The 19,235-nt window shown below is 54.4% G+C and overlaps 1 protein-coding gene across 1 annotated transcript in view; it reads right to left on the reverse strand.

Moving 5' to 3' along the window:
- Positions 1-899: 899 nt before the first annotated feature.
- Positions 900-19,235, reverse strand: part of FADS2 (fatty acid desaturase 2) — a 32,235-nt gene continuing 13,899 nt past the window's right edge. Inside the window, exons 5-12 of the mRNA XM_055311968.1 lie at positions 16,483-16,608; positions 9,914-9,974; positions 9,538-9,614; positions 4,201-4,298; positions 3,890-3,986; positions 3,543-3,622; positions 2,956-3,081; positions 900-2,673 (exon numbers count right to left, since the gene is read on the reverse strand). Of these exons, the coding sequence (XP_055167943.1) occupies positions 2,622-2,673; positions 2,956-3,081; positions 3,543-3,622; positions 3,890-3,986; positions 4,201-4,298; positions 9,538-9,614; positions 9,914-9,974; positions 16,483-16,608 (717 nt within the window). The 3' untranslated portion in view covers positions 900-2,621. The remainder of the gene's footprint in view (positions 2,674-2,955; positions 3,082-3,542; positions 3,623-3,889; positions 3,987-4,200; positions 4,299-9,537; positions 9,615-9,913; positions 9,975-16,482; positions 16,609-19,235) is intronic.

Below are 19,235 nucleotides of genomic sequence, written 5' to 3' on the forward strand. Positions count from 1 at the left end.
CTTCTGCTGAAGCCGTGCAGCCCCTGTGGAGCCACCCACACCATACCTGGGACAGCTGGCTGTCCCTGACGGCTATACTGCGGTCACAGGGAAAGCCAAGAGGGGCCTGAAGGTCTGTTGTGGAGCTCTGTCCAGCCCTGCTGGGAGGAGATCCAAGGCCAGATGCTGGCTCTCCTGAGCCTCTTGGCCCTTCCCTGCCTTCCCTGGCATGCCTAGCTTGACCTGCCAGCTGAGCCCGCCCAGAGGCTGGGGAGCAGAGCGGTGTGCAGGCTGCTTGTACAGTGGGAGGCAAACTGTACAAGTGCCCCTTGCACAGCCCTTGGGACTTTTCCCAGGCTTGGATGCCATGGTGTCTCCGCAGGTTGTGGGGGCCACATAAGCCACGGAGCAGGGCACAAGGGCCACACGATGGAAGTGTAGGTCTCCAGGATTTTCCAAAACCCCTCCTGAGGTTCTTTTTGCCCCCAGCACTCTGTGCACAGACCAGAAAATGGGAGGACCAGGAGTCTGGCAGAAGCCAGTTGACTGGTGAGGTTGTGAGCAGACCACTGGTCCCAGGATGAACTGGGGACAGAGATGGCGGGTGTCGGGAAAGTGGCCTGTGCCAGCTCCTTGCTGCCCTCTAGAGACCTGCAAGAAAGCCTCCTGTGGCTCTGGCGGCCATGTCTGGGGGTGGGTTTGTGGGAATGCACTCAGGGAAGTGGAGAGAAGTTCTTTCCTGAGCAGAGGCAGTGGAGGACAGGGGTAGGATGACTGCAGTTGAGGAGAGGACAGCGAAAAGGTTGCTCTACCAACACGGGTCTCCTCCCTGGTGCCCAGGCCTTGGGTGCAAAGCCCCTTCCCTCCATCCCGACACCTGGCCCAGCATTAACAGGCAGGAGGACAAGGTCACCCGCTGATCAAGGAAGTGAGAATAAAATTACTTTTATTTCCAAAAAATGTGGGGGTGGGGAAGCGACATGGTAAAAATTAACATCAGTGCCCTATGGATCCATCTTGTCTCTAGGGAAGGGCAGCTCCTGGGGCCTGGGTTCTCAGTGGGAGGGCCTTGGGAACCCATGTTGCCGTGGCAACCCACAGGTGCATCACACTGGATGAGTCCCTCCTGGCTGGCCAGAGCTGGGGGACCACAGCCCTTCCTCCAAAGGCCCCCCCTTGAGTTTGTTTCTGCTCCCCTCCCCTGAAGCTAAATATTGGTTAGTGGGTTAGATTTCCGAATGCAGCCCTGGATCCCTCCCTCCCTCTCACTCCCCAGCCCCTGGCCTCCAGCGCCCAACTCCCTGTTGGCAGTTTTCACTTGGCCCTCATCAGATCTCTCTCCTGATCCCCCAGATCCTCAGGGTCACCTCCTCTGGGACTGCCTCCCCTTGTGCCCCCACTGCCCTCCTGACAGCAGTGGCCCCAGTGGGCCCCCCTGCTGACAGTTGGGGCCACTGTGGCCTCAGTGAGTGAGCCCGGCTCAGCCCACCTCGGGTCCCAGAGGGGCAGGTGGTAAGAGGTTGTCACAAGGCCCAGCCCTGCCTCACCACCCCCCCACCCCCACCCCCCCGGTCAGAATGTGTCCCTATAACAAAAGGTTAAAAAACCAGAAGACACAAGAGAGCAGAAGATAGTGTGAGCAGGTCCACATTAGCCACCCCAACACAGGGAGGGGCTGTGTGAAGTGCTCCTGCAGCTTGAAGGGCCCAAGGCCACTCGGCCACTCGGCCACTTGGCCACTCAGCCAAGCACCTAGAGATAGTTGGTACTGCCTGGCAGGTAACGGAGCACTTTGGAGAAGGGTCTGATCTCTCCAGAATCTTAGGTCTCCCAGCCCCAACAAACATCTGAATGGGGTTGGGGGTGGGGGGCGGGCAGGGCTGAGCCCTTAGGCCAGCTGAGCCTCTGACCTGGCCATGGACTCGGCTGAGTCCACCTGCAGGACTGCCCCCTTGGCTCTGAGGTCACAGGCTGTGAAGTGGAGTAGGGAAACGTGGAAGATGATAGGATGGAACAGCACGAGCCCTGGTCAGAGGGTGCCGGGAGGGCGAGGACACTTCCCCTAGGCCCCCAGGGTCTGAGCTGGATGCGCTGCAGCAGATGGAGCTGGGATCGGGGCCAGGCCCCTGGACACCCGATAAGAAGTGGTGCCAGCAGAGACGCCCAGAGCCCCGGTCCCAGTGTGGACTGGGAAGGAGACAGGTGCATCCTGCACACAGGCTCCCTAAGCCTGGGGACCCAGTCGTGGGGCCTTGTGTGGGGGGGGGTGCGGCGGGGGGCGGGCAGGCCTCCAGGCCAGGGAGCCTCCCTGCCCAACGAGGGCCCCACCCCACGGCCCGCAAGAGGGTCGGAGGGAGACCAGGGGGTGTGAGGCCTACAGGCCAGGCACCAGGGGGGCATCACGCGCCATATCTGTGGACCTCTGGTCTGGCAGAAGCTGAGGGGTAGAGGCTGGGAGAAGGCGAGGAAGGGTGTCGGGGAGAGAAGCAAAGGGCAAGCAGAAGGGAAAACGGGAGAAAGACCAAAGATGGGATCTGTACCCCAGCCTCGTGGGCAGCCCACAGAACTACAGCCCAGCCCTCCCTGTGACCAGCACTCCCACCTGCTCCCCCTTCCCCGTGGGTGCCCCAGGGGCTGCAGCTTCATTTGTGGAGGTAGGCGTCCAGCCACAGCTCCCCAGACTTCTTCAGGGACCTGGGAAGAGGAGGGGACTGTCAGGGCTCAGGCGGGGTGAGGGGGGCCGTGGAGGCTGTGCTGCGGGGCTGCAGGGGACCCCGTGAGGAGGGAGGGACTTCACCCAGCCCAGAGCAAAGCCAGGTCATTCCTAGTAAGGGGACACTTGTGCCACAGGGCTGCCCCCTCCTGCGGCTGTTGCCCCCTACTGCGGGGGTGGGTCTCCAACACGGGTTGTCCTAGCTACAGGCCTCTCAAGGATGTCAGGGGGGGCCCTGGCACTCACGGACCACCCCCCCTTACCTGATGATGTCCTGTAGGGCCCTCAGCAGCGGCTTCTCCTGGTACTTGATGCCATGCTTGGCGCATAGAGACTTCACCAACGGCGCGACCTTGTGCAAGTTGTGCCGGGGCATGGTGGGGAAGAGGCTGGGGACGGCAGGGATACGGTGAGGACACTCCTACCTCCACTTGCAGTCCGCACACACAGCAGTCAGGGCCAGGGAGATCCTGTCCATGGCTCTCCCCGTGTGACCCTCCCCCCCACTGCCCCAGGAGGCTGCCACACGGGGGCAGGGGGATGTGTGTGTGGGGAAAGCGGGGCCTCAGTTTCCCTGCCTATAAAGGGATCAATCATCCTACCCTATTAGGCATCCAGAATCAAGGGAGACTGGTGGTGTGAGCTCTTGGTAATTACAAAGCATGGGCCGCACATGAGGGATGCTTGCCATCAGGGCCACGTGAGCCCCTCCCCGACTGCAGCAGGCTGGCAGCAGAGCCATGCTCTAGGCCTGGGAGAGGTAGCCACATGTGCTGCCCACGCCCAGATGGGGCTGATGACCTCTTCCCTCCCCCTGTGCCACCCGCCTTTCCAGCCAGCCTTTGCTCACTGGTGCTCGATCTGAAAGTTGAGGTGCCCGCTGAACCAGTCGTTGAAAAAGGACTGCTCCACATTGCAGGTGGCCGCCAGCTGTAGAAGGGAGGGGTGAGAGGCCAGGAATGGGGGGCGGGGATGAAGAGCTTGGTCTTCCTGTGAGGCCCACCCTCCCTATCATACAGCCCTGCCTCAAGACCTCAGCCTGCCTGGGTTCCCCACCAGTCCCTCCCAGCGGAAGGCTACAGACAGCCCCAAGAAGTCAGTGTGGAACCGGGTCTACCAAGCAGCCAAGAGCTGGAGGCCCGGGAAATCGACCCCCAGGCTCTGTGGGACCCTGGTGACAGCTCTGGCTACCCTCACCTGGCTGCTGAACCAGTCACGGTAGGGCTCACGGTCAATCTCCATGACGATGTGGTTCATCTGTGTGACCCACACAAACCAGTGGCTCTCCAGGAACCTGGAAGAGAACACAGCTCAGCTCGGGAGCCTTGCTCTCCACTGGGCCTGGCCATAGCGGGAACAGATCCTCTCCCCTAGCCCCAAACGGCCTGGGCAGGTGCAGCCCCGACCAAGGTGCCAGGTCGTGAGGCCTAGGGCAGGAAGTGGGGAGCTTGGAGCCCTTCTGCATGGGGCCCTCGTGTCAAAGCCCCATCAAGGCCAAGCTCAGGTACCTGATGAAGTTGAGGAAAAGGAGGGCCCCCAGGATGCCATAGAAAGGGATGTAGGTGATGAAGAACCGAACATAGTAGCTCATGGCCCAGGCCAAGTCCTGCAGAGAGAACGAGGTTAGATATGGGACCACCACCTGCCCCACAGGTGCACACACAACCCCTTACATGCCCCGCTGGGCCAAGGTGTCCAAGAACCCCCAACAGGCCTGGAGGGAGTTGGGCACTGGGTCCACAGGGGGGATGTGATGCTTGTGTGCACAGGGCTGATGGGACCAACTTTGTTCCCAGGGGAATGCTGAGTGTTTGAGTGGCAGGAGGGGGCTGGGTGCCTTGCTTCAGGGAAACAGGTCAGGGGCCAGGAGATGTCAGCAAGGAGCAGCCCTTTCTTTCTTTCTTTGTTTAAAAAACATTTTTTAAAAAAATTTATTTCTTCATGACAAATAAAGAGAGAGGCAGAGACACAGGCAGAGGAAGAAGCAGGCTCCTTGCCAGGAGCCCGATACGGGACTCAATCCCAGGATCCTGGGATAATGACCTCAGCCAGAGGCAGATGCTCGACTGCTGAGCCACCCAGGCGCCCCAAGGAGCATCCCTTTCATGGTCCCAGGGATTCTGAAGGTGCATAGACCCCTGAAAACTGCCCTTCAGCCATGTCCTGCCCATCAACACCTGGGATTTCCTTTGTCACAGAGCCGAGGCCAGTGACACCATCCATCCTCTCCCTAAGGCCCTTGCAGCCACCTCAGACACGCTGATCTTCCTCCCACACTTGGTTCTCCTCCCATCATCCCCTCTCCCTTCCTGCCCCTCACTGGGGTGGCACCAGTATCCCATGCTTGCGGGTCTTCCCTCAGCTGGGCAAGTGCTTCCCTCAGCTACTCCAGCTACTCACACCCTCCACGGCAGCCCCACAAGCAGGCACTCCAGGCAGCAGGTCCCGCTCTCTCCACCATCTCACTGCCACCCGAGTCCACATGCTTCCACTGGGCCATAGCAGTGGCCTCCCACTGGTCTCCCACTTCTCCTGGTGTACCACGGCCACCTTAGCTCCAGGCAGAACCTGTCTCTGCCATAGAGCTCAGCCGATCGTCACCCAGGGCCTTTGCACTGATTCCTCTCCCCCATTGCTCCTCCTCTCCAGAGTCTCAGCAGGGTAGTGGTCAGAGCACAGGCTCCGGGTTGGCTGTGTTAGTCTCAGCTCCACCACTAGCTCTGTGGAGCTATGGGTGACTTCCTCGGCTATGCCCCCATGGCCTCATCTGTGGGACAGGGAAAGGACCTCTGCTGAGGCTGTTCATGGGTCAACCATGTATTGCAATGGTGAGCACAGCCCCAAAGGATAAGCTCTAAACGACTCTAATCCAGTTCCTTTATACTTTGTCACCGGGGAGATCTTCCTGACCTGGATCATGACACTGCCGTGCTTAAAGCCACCACTCGCTGCCTCCTCCTCTGGGGGATAAAGGAGACAATCCAGCCCCGGGGTAGGGCACATGGCCCTTCCCAGGCCTGCCCACTGACCTTGCCTCCTCGTGCAGCCAGCCAGACCAGGTTCTGTCACAGTGTAGTGTTGTTTCCACCTGGTGGCTCCTTCTCCCCTTGTCTGCTCTGCTTGGCAAACTCCTCCTTAAGTCTATGTTCAGTTAAGCTCCCCAAACTCTGTGACTGCTTCCTCTCTAGCCGGGGCTGAGTTGGGTGCTGGGAGCAAAAGGAGGTCCTTCCCTACATCTGGAAGGACAGGCTAATAAAGAGGTCCCTTCAATATCGTATGGAAAGTGACAGAAGCGAGGGGAGTACGGGGGCGGTCCTGACATGATGTTTGGATTTAGGAAGGGCATCCGTCAGGAGGGGGTGTCTGAGCCGGGCTGGGACACCACAGAGGTCAGCCGAGCAAAGAACAGTAGGAGACATTTGCAGAATGACAACAATAATGAAAAAAAAAAGGTGGGGCAAGGGAAGACAGTGGCGTGCATTACGGGAGGCAAGTGCAGACCCTGTGTCCCACGCACTCCAGCTCAAGTGCTTGCTGTGGGGGTGGGAGATGTGGCCAGGTCCCATCTGCCTCAGGATGCTGACCCGAGCCTCTTGGGTGGGCAATGGAAAACCGAGGGCTTTACATGTTGGAAGAACACAGTCACATTGGAATATTAAAATAGATCTCTGCCAACTGGAGATGAAGGCATGAGGTAGCCTAGACAGGAAATGATGGAGACCCAAAGCAGAGCCCACGGCCCCAAGGAGGAGATACAGATTCCAGAATGATTTAGGAGGCTGGAGTACTTGCATCTGGGGATTGCTTAGTGGTGAGAAATCCAGGCTGCTCCCCACATGGGTGCCATGAGCTGAGGCAGAGGGGAGCGTCTAGGAGGTCTAGGGGAAGGCAGAGGCTGGAGGGTTAGCAGCAGGCCCAAGGCATGACCTGGGATCCAACGAGGGGTCTTTCAGGGGGTGAGAGAAGCAAGCCTTATAAGTTCTGCTCCTACTCTTCACGTCCACATTCATTTTTGTGTGTGTGTGTATGGAGTGCAGTAGAAAATGCATGTCGATTGATGGGGTGGGCGCTTTTTTTTTTTTTTTTTTTTTTTGTGCAGAGTGACACACGACCACAGGACCACTGGTTTCAGGGGTCGGGTATGAAGCAGACGCAGGGGAATTGAGAAGTGGAGGAGAACCAGCAGATGTGGGACTTGAAAGATGATGGGGAGAATTCCAGGAGAGAGTGGTTATTGGTGTTGGATGTGGAGAACCTCCAGGGAGGGAAGCTGAGAAGCATCTCCAGGATATATGGTCACTGCCAGTACCACCACCGCGGTAAAAACCTCCCTCCTCAAAGCTCAAAGTGTATCACCCCCTTTCCTCCACATGACTGGCATCTGGAGCTGGACAAGTCCTCGCTGTGGGGGGCCGTGCCATGCATGACAGGATGTTCGGCAGCTTCCCTGGGTGCCCACCAGGTGCCAGATGCCAGGAGCACTCAATCTCCCCTGCATTGTGATAATCGAAAATGTCTCCAGATATTGCCAACTGGCTCAATAGAAGCTCCTGTTGGCGACGACTGCCCCAAGCCGCAGGTGCACTTGGCACTGAAGCTCGCTGTTACCATAAATCAGAAAAGCACAGTACAGGATGTACCTCTGTGCCACGCAGCTGGGGACCCCTGGGGGTAGGGGCACTGAATCTTGCCTGCCCTGAGTCCCCAGCACCAAGTACTGATTGCAGTCAGCTGTTTCATAAGAGGAGCCCAAGGCTGGAAGACTGTCCCTCCTGCCCAACTTGAAACCTACTGCCCAGCAGGGCAATGGCAGGGCTGCCCAGGATCCCTGCCACCAAGCGGGCCCTGGAAGACCTGAGGGGTCCTATCAAATTTCCCTGGGCCTGCCATCTGATCCCATCCAGGTACATAGTCTTATTCCCTTCCCTACCATCCTTGAGTGCTTGGTCCCTTGGGGAAGCACAGAAAAAAAAAAAAAAAAGGTAAATATTCAGGCAGGAGTCATCTGCCATAAAAGCTGATTAAAATACCCTGGGCAGTACCAGGAAACCCCACGCAGCAGGGCTCAAGTTCCTTTTCAACTGTGGGACTCCTCCCAAGGCCCAGGGAACCCAATGGAAACGGTAATTACCATAGGCAGGAGATCCGGGTTCAAATCCCCACCGCTTAACTGACCCAGAAACTCCGTCCCTCCAGCCCATGTCATTTAACTCATAAACCGGAGTAAAATGACACAATGTAGGTGGCCGTGCTAGAACACAGTGAGTACTTATGAAATGCTCACTTCTGGAAAAATACCGTGCGGTGGTACAGGTTCTAACAAGACATGACTGGCAGAGACTTCCAGAGTCCCACTGCCTCACTAACCATGCCACCGGCTCCGGAGTCTCAGTCCTGGACATTAGCAGCACTAAAAGATACGGCCGTTATGCCCACAATTTCAGTGTGCAAGGACAAGGCAAAGCACTTTGAAGCCCTTCCGAGACGATAGAAATATGAGGTATTTGTGGTTGAAGTCGGGGGACAGAACAGGATATGGTCTGGGTTCTCGTGCCGGATCCACCCCTTGATGTCACCCTGGGCAAGTCTCAAACTCTCAGAGGCTCGATATTTTCATTTATGAAACTGGGTTGTGAAAAGAAAAGAAAAGAAAAAAAAAAAAAAAAAGACCAGCGATACCTAAGTGACCTTCCACTTGGTCTCCAGGGCAGGGGCCCTGTCCCTGTCCCAGTGAACCCTGCTCCGCCACAAGCATACTCTGCCTGCGGTGATGGGTCCCTCCAGGTCATTCTATCAACCTTTTATGCAGAATGACCCGTGCAGATCTATATAAAGCCGGGGACCAGAGAGTGCACCAAAGCCGTATGGCCCCTGTGCACAGTTTGCTTCTCTCTCTCTGGATACAGAATCTGGAGAATTGGTGTGACCGGCTGGACTGTGTCCCCTAAGATGCATATGTTGAAGCCCTAGTCCCAGGGCCACATGTGACCTTATTTAGAGATAGGTGTAATTCGCTAAACTGGGGTCAAGAGGGTGGGCCCTAGTTCCCTGCCACTGGCATTCTTAAAGAAAAGGGGAATTTGGACACAGATACAGAGACACAGGCAGGAGATCCAGCCGTCCACTAGCCAAGGCCACTGGCCCAGACCAGGTCCTCCCCTAACAGTCCTCAGAAGGACTTATGCTGAGGGCACCTGGGTGGCTCTGTGGTTGAGTGTCTGCCTTCAGCTCAGAGCGTGATCCTGGGGTCCTGGGATCGGGCTTCCCACAGGGAGCCTGCTTCTCCCTCTGCCTCTCTCTGTGTCTCTCATGAATAAATAAATAAAGTCTTAAAAAAAAAAAAGAAGGACCCATGCCGACAGCATCTCGTCTAGGACTTGTAGCTTCCAGAACTGTGAGCACTGACATCCCTGTTGTGGAACAGAGCAGCCACTCTGTGCTTTGTTGTATGGCCTGAGCAAACAAACACACATGTCCTCTCACCCAGTGCCTGGCTGCTCTCCATTTGCCATGTGGAGTGAGGTGTGCGCTGGTTCATGGGGTCTCAGGGCTCCACAGGAGGCAATGGCCAGGGTGGAAGACAGGTGGGCCCAAGGTGGCTCTCATCACATCACCTTCAGGGGCTTTCTGAGGGGGCTCTGCGAAGGCGGTGGCTGCCTACTGACCCCACTGTATGTGTGGTGGTGGGGGAGGTGTAGGGCTGTGGCCTCCCTGGCTCCTGGCAGTCCCAGAGGAAGTCCCTTCCTGAGTGTGATGAGGCAGCCCCTCTGGGAGGCAGCCGGGCCCACCCACCCCTGCCCCCAAGGGTTCCCAATGGCCCAGGCTAGCTGGACCCCTTGACTCACCACCCAGTCTCTGCGTACGATCATGGTCATGATGATCTGGTACTGGAAGTACACAGGGATGAGCAGCGGCGGCCCGACTGTGGGGAGAGCAGAGGCGCTTAGAGATGTGGGGGGCCCAGCTCTGTAGCTCACAGGCAGAGGCAGCGACCTGTGCCTGAGGAGGGGCTGGAAGCAGATGCCCCCCATCTCCCCACCCAGGGACCCCTGAGTGTGGGGCCCCAGGCCTCTGTGTCCCCTCTATCCCATGGGCCAGGGGCAGTTTGCTTGGATGGCTGCTGCAGCCCTTCCTGCTCTACCAAGCTTAGGGGTGATCGTGGGGTCTGAAGGGGTGGCAGGTGTTCCAGGCTGTGATTGGAGAGTGGCCCCCAGCACTCACTCAGGAAGAAGTATTCGTGCTGGTGGTTGTAAGGCAGGTATTTGAGCTTCTTCTTGCCGTACTAAGGAGAGAGAAGAGAAGGTGAGCACCTGGCACCCCTGAGGCTCCAGCCGTCCGCACCCCCTGCCCATTCTGCAATCACTGCTCCTGTCTTGTCAGCCCACACCCTGGTGCCCTGAAGCCTGGGATCTTGTGACTCAGAGCCCACATGAGGGGCACTAAATGAATGTTTGTGGAGTGCATGCCAACCAAACGACTCAGATGGGTGTCCACCGAGGAGCTCCTTGGCCAGTCTCTACCCATTTGAGAGTGAGAAAAGCTCCTGGGGCAAGCTGGGGAGCTGCCCAGAGCTTGCAGCAGCCTGAGGAACCCAGATAAGCACCTGGGGAATAGTTAACAGTCACCAGGCTGGGAATATCTACCTCCTGAGAGCCTCTTGCAACTTTCAAAAGCTAATCCTTCTCCCAGGCAGTTATTTTTCAGTCGAGGATGCTGGCAGGCTGCTCCCCCGCACCCCCCCCACACACACAGGGTACCCTGATACCCAAGACAGTCACAGAGTATGGAGGGTAGTGCCGGGGCCTAGACATCCTACTGCACAAAGCTGCTCAGGCCATGCTGAGCACGAGCTGGTGCGGGAAGCCCCTGCCCCACGGGGTCCCTGGATCCCTTTGATGCTAGGTCTCAGCCCTCTGCAGACCAGTCCATCTTGCTCCTCGGGGCCTGAGACCAGAAGATGTTGCTCAGAGAGTGGCTCCTGCTCTTATATTCGGTACTGAAAGGCCATTGGGGGGCGGGGGGGGCTTGGAATCTGCCAAGATCACCTGCACAGATCGCTCAGCCCTCATACCCCCAACCCCATTCGGTACCCAAATCACCAGTTGTTAAGAGGAGCCAATGAGAGCACAGGCAGAAATGCCAGGGGCTGGCTGCTGGGACGCAGCCCCTCACTCGCCCTTCCCCGGATCCAGCCCTGTCTGTTTCCACTTATCACACTCAGGAGATGAAAGCACATTACGGATAGAGAGACCCTGGATGTTGGCTAAGCCAGTACCCATCTCCAGGGTAACACAGAGAGGGAAAGGACTGCCAGAAATGCAGGGAGGGCCCACGATTCCTGAAAGGAGGAGCCCTGGGTGGGAAGGAAGGCCAGCCTGTCTCCAGGCCTGGCATCTTGGCGCCAGCAGCCACGGTCACAGCACATCTGGCTGAAATACCACTAGAATTGAGCCCTTTGTTCTGCGTGGCCTCCTGTGCCTTGGCAGCGGTCTCACTTATCCCCAGAAAGTGTGGCCATTTGCACAAGGACAGTCACCAAGGCCAGGGCTGAGGCTGGCCTTGGAGAGGTCCCGGCCAAGGCGGCTTCAGAGGCAGCTATGGAAGATTTCTCAGAGGAGGGAGTAGGGGGGCAGGACTACAGGTGCACCCCTCAGTGGCCAGTTGCTGTGGTCCAGGATTCCAGGGAACATGTGTCCTGTAGAACGGGTTCCTGGATCCTGCTCTAACCTCCTCCCAGAAGCCAGGAAACAGGCCCACAGGCCCAGCCTCTCAGGGCTCCCAAACAGGAGCCCTCCCTGCTGCAGCTCTGTCCACAGATCATCCTAGGAGGTGGCCGTCAGCCCTAAGGGTTAGACTCTTGGGAGGTGAACACTTGGGGTGGCCCAGGCAGGTGGGCAGACCAGAGAGTCTTCATAGAAGGACCTAGGGGTACTACGGGGCGGGGGAAGGGGGGCACACCAGGTAATTCATTTGAAGTCATATTTCCATAGTAAGCATGCTGTTTTCCTTGATTTATGGTGACCTCTGGGGAGTGACAGATTACATAGGCTGACACTCCCCCAGCTGCCCCTAAGCCAACAGGCAGTCCAGGCTCCCATGTGTGCTCCTTTGTTGCTGTAGACTATCCTGCAGAAGCTGCTGGGTCCCTGGCCTTTCTCTATCAGACCCTGGGTGTTCCAAGGTTCAAAGGAGGCAGGGCCTCAGGATTCAGAAACAATTCAGTATTTGAGCAAATTTCTTCCCACACACCCTCCTCTGCCTTGCTATGAGCTGAGGATTCCCTCCTTGTCAAGTGGGGGTCTGATGGGCACCTGCCAGGGCTGCTGAGGGACCGGCAGCCGCGGTGGGTAAAATGTTACTTCGGGACTGTGGACAGAACCAGGAGCTGTAGTCATAATTCCATGTGTGACTGTGTGTGCTGGCACACATAATCGTCACTGCACATCTGTTCCCATCTTGATGACCTTAGATGAAGCAACTGCAAGGCCATCTGTCAGGGTATGGTTGGCCCACAGTACCAGTTTTCCTCAGAAACCAGAAAGCACACGCACAGTGTAACAATGCGTGGTGACTTGTTGGCTCGGCTCTTTGCCAGCATCCAACCACAGAAGTCACAGGTGCGGAGAGGATCAGGGTTCTAGAACATACCAAGCTGGGAGGAGCTACTCCTGGCATCTCAATTCATCAGGAACCTGGAGTGATCCAATAAGCCCAACTCCCTAGGGTCCAGCAGGTGGTGGCCCTGGGCAGTTTCTTGCAGAACCCAGAAGCCCTAGCTGGAGCTGGATGGCCTGGGAATGGAGCTGCCTTTTCCTCAAGCAAGTTATCTCCTGTCCCTTGGCGTGAGCCTTTCCATCTATGAAACGGGCATGAAGATAGCTCCTGCCTCATGGTTAGGCCAAGATTAAGTAATGTGCTGCACGCTGTGCCTGGCACAGCGCTCGATGTGCAGATTCAGTCAGGGTCTGCCCTGTTCGCCACTGGGGGCCACTGGGTCTGGAGGACCCCCTGCATCTCTTCTCCTCCAGGAGAGTCCTCATCATACCCAGGGAAGAGGCTCGGGTGGCAGGGCAGCCATAGAAAGAGAGGGTGCTTTTACTCAGGCCAGGGGGCTTCTTGTGATCTAGAGATGAACATGGAAGCACACGGAGGGCTCCCTTTGATTCATGCCCAAGCAGAGGCTCAGGGGTGCGGGGGGACGCAAACCAGGGTTGAGAGAGTGGGAGCCCTCCTGGCCCTGGTGGCCTGGTTTCTTGGAGATCCCTACCCCTTTGGCCAGACTGGGTTGACCCTCCTGTGCTCAGCCTCTTCCCAGACCGCAGGCCAAGCCTGGATTGTAGCACATGCCAGGGCCATGTGCAGGGGACTTTGCAGCTTTGGAACAAAATGTCTGAGGAATGACAAGGGCCTTCCTTGTCTGTTCAGGGTTGGGGGAGGGGAGCTGTCGCCAAGCCCAGTCCCTGCCTCTGGGAACCTGCAAACTCAGAGATAAATGAACTCCATGGCCAGGCAGGGCATATGCAGAATGGCAAGGCCCCAGTCCGTGGGCCCTGAAAGGACAACCTGAAGCAGGAAGCCTGGAGGCTTGGTGGCAGATAGGCAGTGGGAAAGGGAGAGCATCCTAGATGAGGGGGAAGGCAGGACCTCACGTGGGGAGGCATAAACACTCCTGGCTTCTGAAAAGCCTCCTTCTAGGGCCACAGGGATAACGGCCTCACTGTTCCCCTCTGGGATGTGGCAGGTGACTAAAAGGGAGGGGTAAAGACTGCCACTGACCTCTATTTAATTCTATACCAGAGGGTCCGGGAACCTCTTCTAACCCAAATCAGAAATAAGAGGGTGGAGCTATGAGAAAAAAAGTACATTTTCATCACTTTCAAGGGTACAACAGTCTACCCAGGAAACTCAAAAGAATCAACTGAAGGACAACTAGAATCACAGGCCTGAGTGGACACCAGCTGGACATAAGCTAACCATCAAGTATCAACAGCTTCTGGAACACTGGAGAAGCGCCGATCCCAACAACACAAGTAGGAAAGATCCATGCTTGAATTGGAAAGGAAACCCCCACAAGACGTGTAAAGAAGATTATAAAGCTTTCCTAAGAGAAAGAAAAAGAAGTTTGAGGAACTGGAGAAAGAGACCTTACTTCAAGCTGGAAACACAGAGTATGAAGATGGGAACTGTTGTTGCCGGCCAGCGATGGAGGGCCAGGGGTGGATGGAGAGCAGATGGCGCCCTGCAGGAGGCTGACCACCTCACCCAGGTATATGGCTCAGGGGCACACTCCCCCACCCCAATGGGGGTGCTGGGGAACCTGGCTGCCTCCAGACAAAGGTGAAGGGCAGCCACCAGCCTACCCACACCCCATCTGGCCAAAGTTAAATAATTCAAAAGTGAAGCTACAAAACACTGAGCCCCACACTGGGTGTAAAGATTACTTAAAAATAAAATCTTAAAAAAAAAAAAAGAACTTTTTAAGCATGAAAGAAATTAAAGGAATTTGCAGGAGGAAAAAAAATGAATACCTTTTGCTACAGAAAACAAACAAAATCCTCCCAGAAGTCATAAATAAGACCAAAAGGTAGAGAACTAACTAGGAAAGGGGCTTCAACTGTGGAGATCTGTCTACTTAATTTCTGCATAGCTGTTTGGAGCCAGTTTGTTTATCCTGGCCTGGAGATAAGAGCCTCTGGCCTCCTTGCTCTGGAAGCCAGAGGATGGCCATCACCCCAAGGTGTGGCCATTTGGGGCCAGGGCAGTGTGGGGTGTGGTATGTGGGCCTGGCATGAGACAATGCTATCAGACCCAATGTCACCACAGTCCCTTCCAGGGCAGCATGGTCTTATGGACACCAGGACACAGCTCCACCCAGTAAGCATCTGGCCTTTATCCTGCCATGTGTGTAGAAGAGGATTTCCACAGAGCACTGAGGCCCTGGCTGTGGTCTTTCAAAAGCTATTAGCAACCACACAACCAGATTTCCAAAACCTCCCACCCTAGCACCTGCCCAGCAGCCAACATTCAAGAAGTATTTAGGGAGAGGAGGTGTTAGAAGAGACTTCGCTGACCACCAGGCAGAGGAAAGAAAGCCTTCCTGCCAGCAGAGCTGGCGAGACTAGATTTCTGTTGTTAGGGACGCAGAGAACATCTGGCAGGACAGCCAACAGCTCTATGACATGAAGCCTCACGGAGAAAAGGAAGCCTTTGTCTTCTCTCATCAGAAAACCCAGAGTTAATCAGCTCCGTTATCTGGACACCACTAATCAAAGCTAGCAAACTGCTTCCAGGAAGAAGCAGGCCAGCAGCATGTACTTTGGAAAAGGATATAATCCCTGCCTGGCTAGAGAGGCTCCTCACTTCCAAAGTGCCGAATTTGGGCTACTTTCCTCTGCGTTGACAAGGTCTCAGAAAACCCATGTTTCTGCTCAGATGTTTCCTTGGGTGGAGCTGAGATGGCAAAGACAAGATATAGGCTAAGACTGAAGGAAGAGACTCTCTCATCTCCTTGTTCCAAGCCATGAATGCCAACATTGTCGGGAGTATAAGAACACTGCTGGTCATCTAAGACTCTGCTCCTTCCTCAGTGTGCTTGCTTGACAAATGCTTACTGAGCCCTTACTCTGTGCCCAGCATTGTGATGCTTAAGAGTTCATAAAAGCAGCAAGGATCTTCTAAACTTTGGTTTCCCTCATCACCATATTTTCAGAAAGCAAAGCACCTGTAGATTTCTTGGTAAATTAAGCATAGAGACTGTCCCATAGGGGCTCTACTTTCTTAAAAAAAAAAAGTGTTAAATGAGCATATTCTTTAAATGCACTGGGGGTGCTTTCATTAAAAAGAAATTGAGAATTAGCAACAAGTTTTCCTATCTTATAAAACAGCATGGCTTACATTACAGTATAGAAATACAACAGAGTACTGGACAGACCCAGGCAAAGGCCAATAATGCACTTGGACTCCCAGAAGGAGGTCCATGTTTGGCAAAGTGGCAAGTTGCAGAATAGAATGTCTCTAGGTTTTCATTCTGGCTTTTAAAATGCATATGTGTGCGTGAATAGGCACATAAAAGAAATCTGGAAGGATTTATGTACTATGTTGTCATCAGTGGCCACCTTCAGGGGTGTGATATTTGGGCCAAAGGGGGATGATGGAGGTAATAGGAGATTAATTTTGTAATGTTGTATATTTTTGTAATATTTACATGCTTGCAATAGGTAAACTTTATATTAATAATAAAAACTGAGCTAACAAAAATAAGGCAGTATGCTACAGTAGAAGGAAATGACCTAGCTTTCAGATCTGGCGCCTTATCCTAGACTAGCCACTAAAACTCTAGGATCCTGAATATATCCCCTTCTTCTACTGAGCCTCCCTTTGTCACCTCTGGTGAAGCGGGTTGGACCAGACCACCCCAAGGTCCCTCTCAGGATCAAGGACTGTGACTCTCCCAATAAGGCTTCCTTGAGCTGGTCTTTGGGAACTATGCCTGCTTGCTAAACTGGGACCAGAGTGCCCTGGCCCTCAGGAAGAAACAAGCCAGGAAATGTTCTTCCTCAGCCCATGGGAGAGAGAGAGGCATCGAACACTGATAAGCAGCTGGTCCATTATTTATATGGGAGGCCATTCCACAGAAATTCCAGCTTGAATAATTCAGAGCATCCAGTAAGGGTTTTCATGCAAACATCAGATGCAGATGTGTTCAGATGACTATCCAACCTATAGAGTTCCTTCCCTGGTTCCTGCTCAAGCCAAACACTTCCCACGTCAACACTGACCCCTCATCGTACCTCAATGGGCTGCCATTCACCCAGAACGAACACATGCAGCATGTTCACATCTGGATCCTTGTGGAAGATGTTGGGCTTGGCATGATGCTGGAAGTGGCGGTGATTCCACCAGTTGGCAGAGGCACCCTGTGGGGGGAAACAGGGTGAGCAGCATGGTTCTCTGGGGGATTGGTTCCTAGCACCGCCAATACTCAGAATGAACGTCACCATCATATACGAGCCCTTGGGCCCCCCAGCATCAAAATGAGGACCTGCCAATACGGAGTCTGGAGCGCTGGCCAGCCCCTGAAGCCAGGACTCAGGAATGGAGCCAAACCATGCCATCCCTCCGGTCCTGCTTCCCCATCCCCCACAGCAATGGCAGGTGCTTGAGTGCATGGCGAGTGCCTTGGTGGCCCCCCATGCTCTGCAGCACCAGGTGTGAGCCTCCACACCCCTCATTCTCCACCCATCCCCCATGTGCTGTGTTCTTCTCCTCATACAGTAAGAAGAGGTCTCTACTACATGGCCCAGGATTCCATTCCTAGGTGTGTACCCAAGAGAAATGAAACCATGCCACACGAAACTATACACCGATGTTCCCATTATCCAAAATAGCCAATAAGTGGAAACGACCCAATGTCCTTCAGCCAATAAATGGATAAACAAAATGCAGTAGATCCACAGGATGGGATGCTGTCTGGCCATGCCATAGAAATGTATGAAGCATCTGCTACAACGTGGACAAATCTTGAAAAATCACGCTGAATGAACAAAGCCAGACATAAAGGACCGCATATGTGATTCCATTTACATGAAATGTCTGGAATAGAGAATCTAGAGCCAGAAAGATTAGTGGTTGCCTAAGGCTAGGGCTGGGGATGGGTGAGAGGGATGAAGGGGTTGGGAGGTGGTGGCTAGGAGGTGTGAGGTTTATTTTGGGGATGATGAAGATGTTCCCACGTTGATTGTGATGATGGTTGCATAAATCTGTGAACATCCTATAAGCAATTATCAAGAGACAACCCAACAGCCAGACAGGTTTGCTGCATGGAATGTGAGGACTCAGTGAGGTCATACCCTGAAGGCCACAGGGAGGGCTTAATAAGCAATGGCTAACGGGAACAGGCATGAGTTTCCAGTGAAAGTTTTCTAACATGAAAATCTAAAAACATGATCCTAGAAGATAAGAGACATTAACTGAGTATTTTTTTCAAGGTCACAAAGTTCTGCCTCACTAACTCAAGCTCTTGACACATGCTGGAGGCATGCCTGTTCCCAAAGATGCCCTGTGGTCCGTAGAAGGAAATGGGACCTTTCTGCTCTTCACTCTCTACTAGTGAACTGGATCAATCAACGTTTTGGCCAAGGGTCTGGCCATCTACAAAAAGGTCTAATTGCTAAAACAAACATTTTACTTGGAAGATACTTTTGGCACAAACACGGTCTCTGGACACGAAGAGGCATGGGCGGGCACAGCTGCAAGAGACCTAGAAGCAGGTGGGTCTCAAAACCCAACAGAGCAAAAAAAAAGAAAGAAAAAAAAATTCAGTAAGCGAGGGCTCAGAGGATTGAGGAATTACACGACACGTTCATCTTTCCAGCCAGAAGGGACCCCACTTCTAGGAAAGGTCACATGGGAAGTCCTGGGCACAGAGAAAGAAATTGAGGAGAAAGGCAAGTCAGGGGTAAGCAGATGTTTCAAATACCCCGACCCAGAGTTGGTTGTGGAATGAATAAATGAAGGAAAGAAAGATGAGCTGTAAATACCTCGGAGATGAGTCGCTGTCTCTGTCTCTCTCTGGACAGATTAGCAACAATATGTTGTTTGATCTTGCTAGTCCTCTGCTGGGATTCTCTTCCATTGTTTGCTAGGCAGAGCCCTACTTACTCTTTTTTTTTTTTTAAGATTTTATTTATTTATTCGAGAGAGAGAGAGAGAGAGGCAGAGATACAGGCAGAGGGAGAAGCAGGCTCCATGCAGGGAGCCCAATGTGGGACTTGATCCTGGGTCTCCAGGATCAGGCCCTGGGCTGAGGTGGCGCTAAACCATGAGCCACTCAGGCTGCCCCCTACTTACTCGTCACATCCAAAAGCTCTGCCTGCCCCAAGATGATGACCAGCCCTGGGGATGATGAAGCAGTGATCCAGAGGCAAGCCCTTGCCTGGTGAGGGAGAGTAGGGCACCCCAACACACTGAGATGGGGCCGGGAAAGACAAGCAAACCCGGTGGGGAGCAGGCAGAGTGAGCATGAGGGTTGCCTTCGTGACAGAGGGCAGGGGCCAGGTGAGGGCCTTGGGGGCCAAGGAAGGGGCAGTGTGGATTGCTCCAGAAGCCAAAGCCCCCTTGGTTAGGCTGGAGACCCAGGATGGGGGTCAATAGTCCTGGGCTGACCCCTATCACCACCTGAGGGAATGGGAAAAACGTGTACCCACCGCTTGAATGGTCACAAAGGCACCAACAAGTTTCCGAATCTACTTTTTGGTTTGTCTCATTTTCAAATGAGAGGATTGCCAAGGTGGATGATTTCTCTCCACTAAGTGACAATCTTAAATAATCGAAAAAAAATTTTTAAATTTCTTTGCCGGGGAGGGGCAGAGGGAGAGAGAGAAAATCTCAAGCATACTCTCCACCCAACATGGAACCCGAAGTGGGGCTCCATCTCCCGACCTTGAGGTCATGACCTGAGCCGAAACCAAGAATCGGACGCTTAACCGACTAAGCCACTCAGGTGCCCCTTAAATAACTTTTGATTAACTTAATCCGAAGTAAA

Source organism: Nyctereutes procyonoides, unplaced genomic scaffold, assembly GCF_905146905.1.
Source record: "Nyctereutes procyonoides isolate TBG_1078 unplaced genomic scaffold, NYPRO_anot_genome, whole genome shotgun sequence".
Lineage (NCBI taxonomy): Eukaryota > Metazoa > Chordata > Mammalia > Carnivora > Canidae > Nyctereutes > Nyctereutes procyonoides.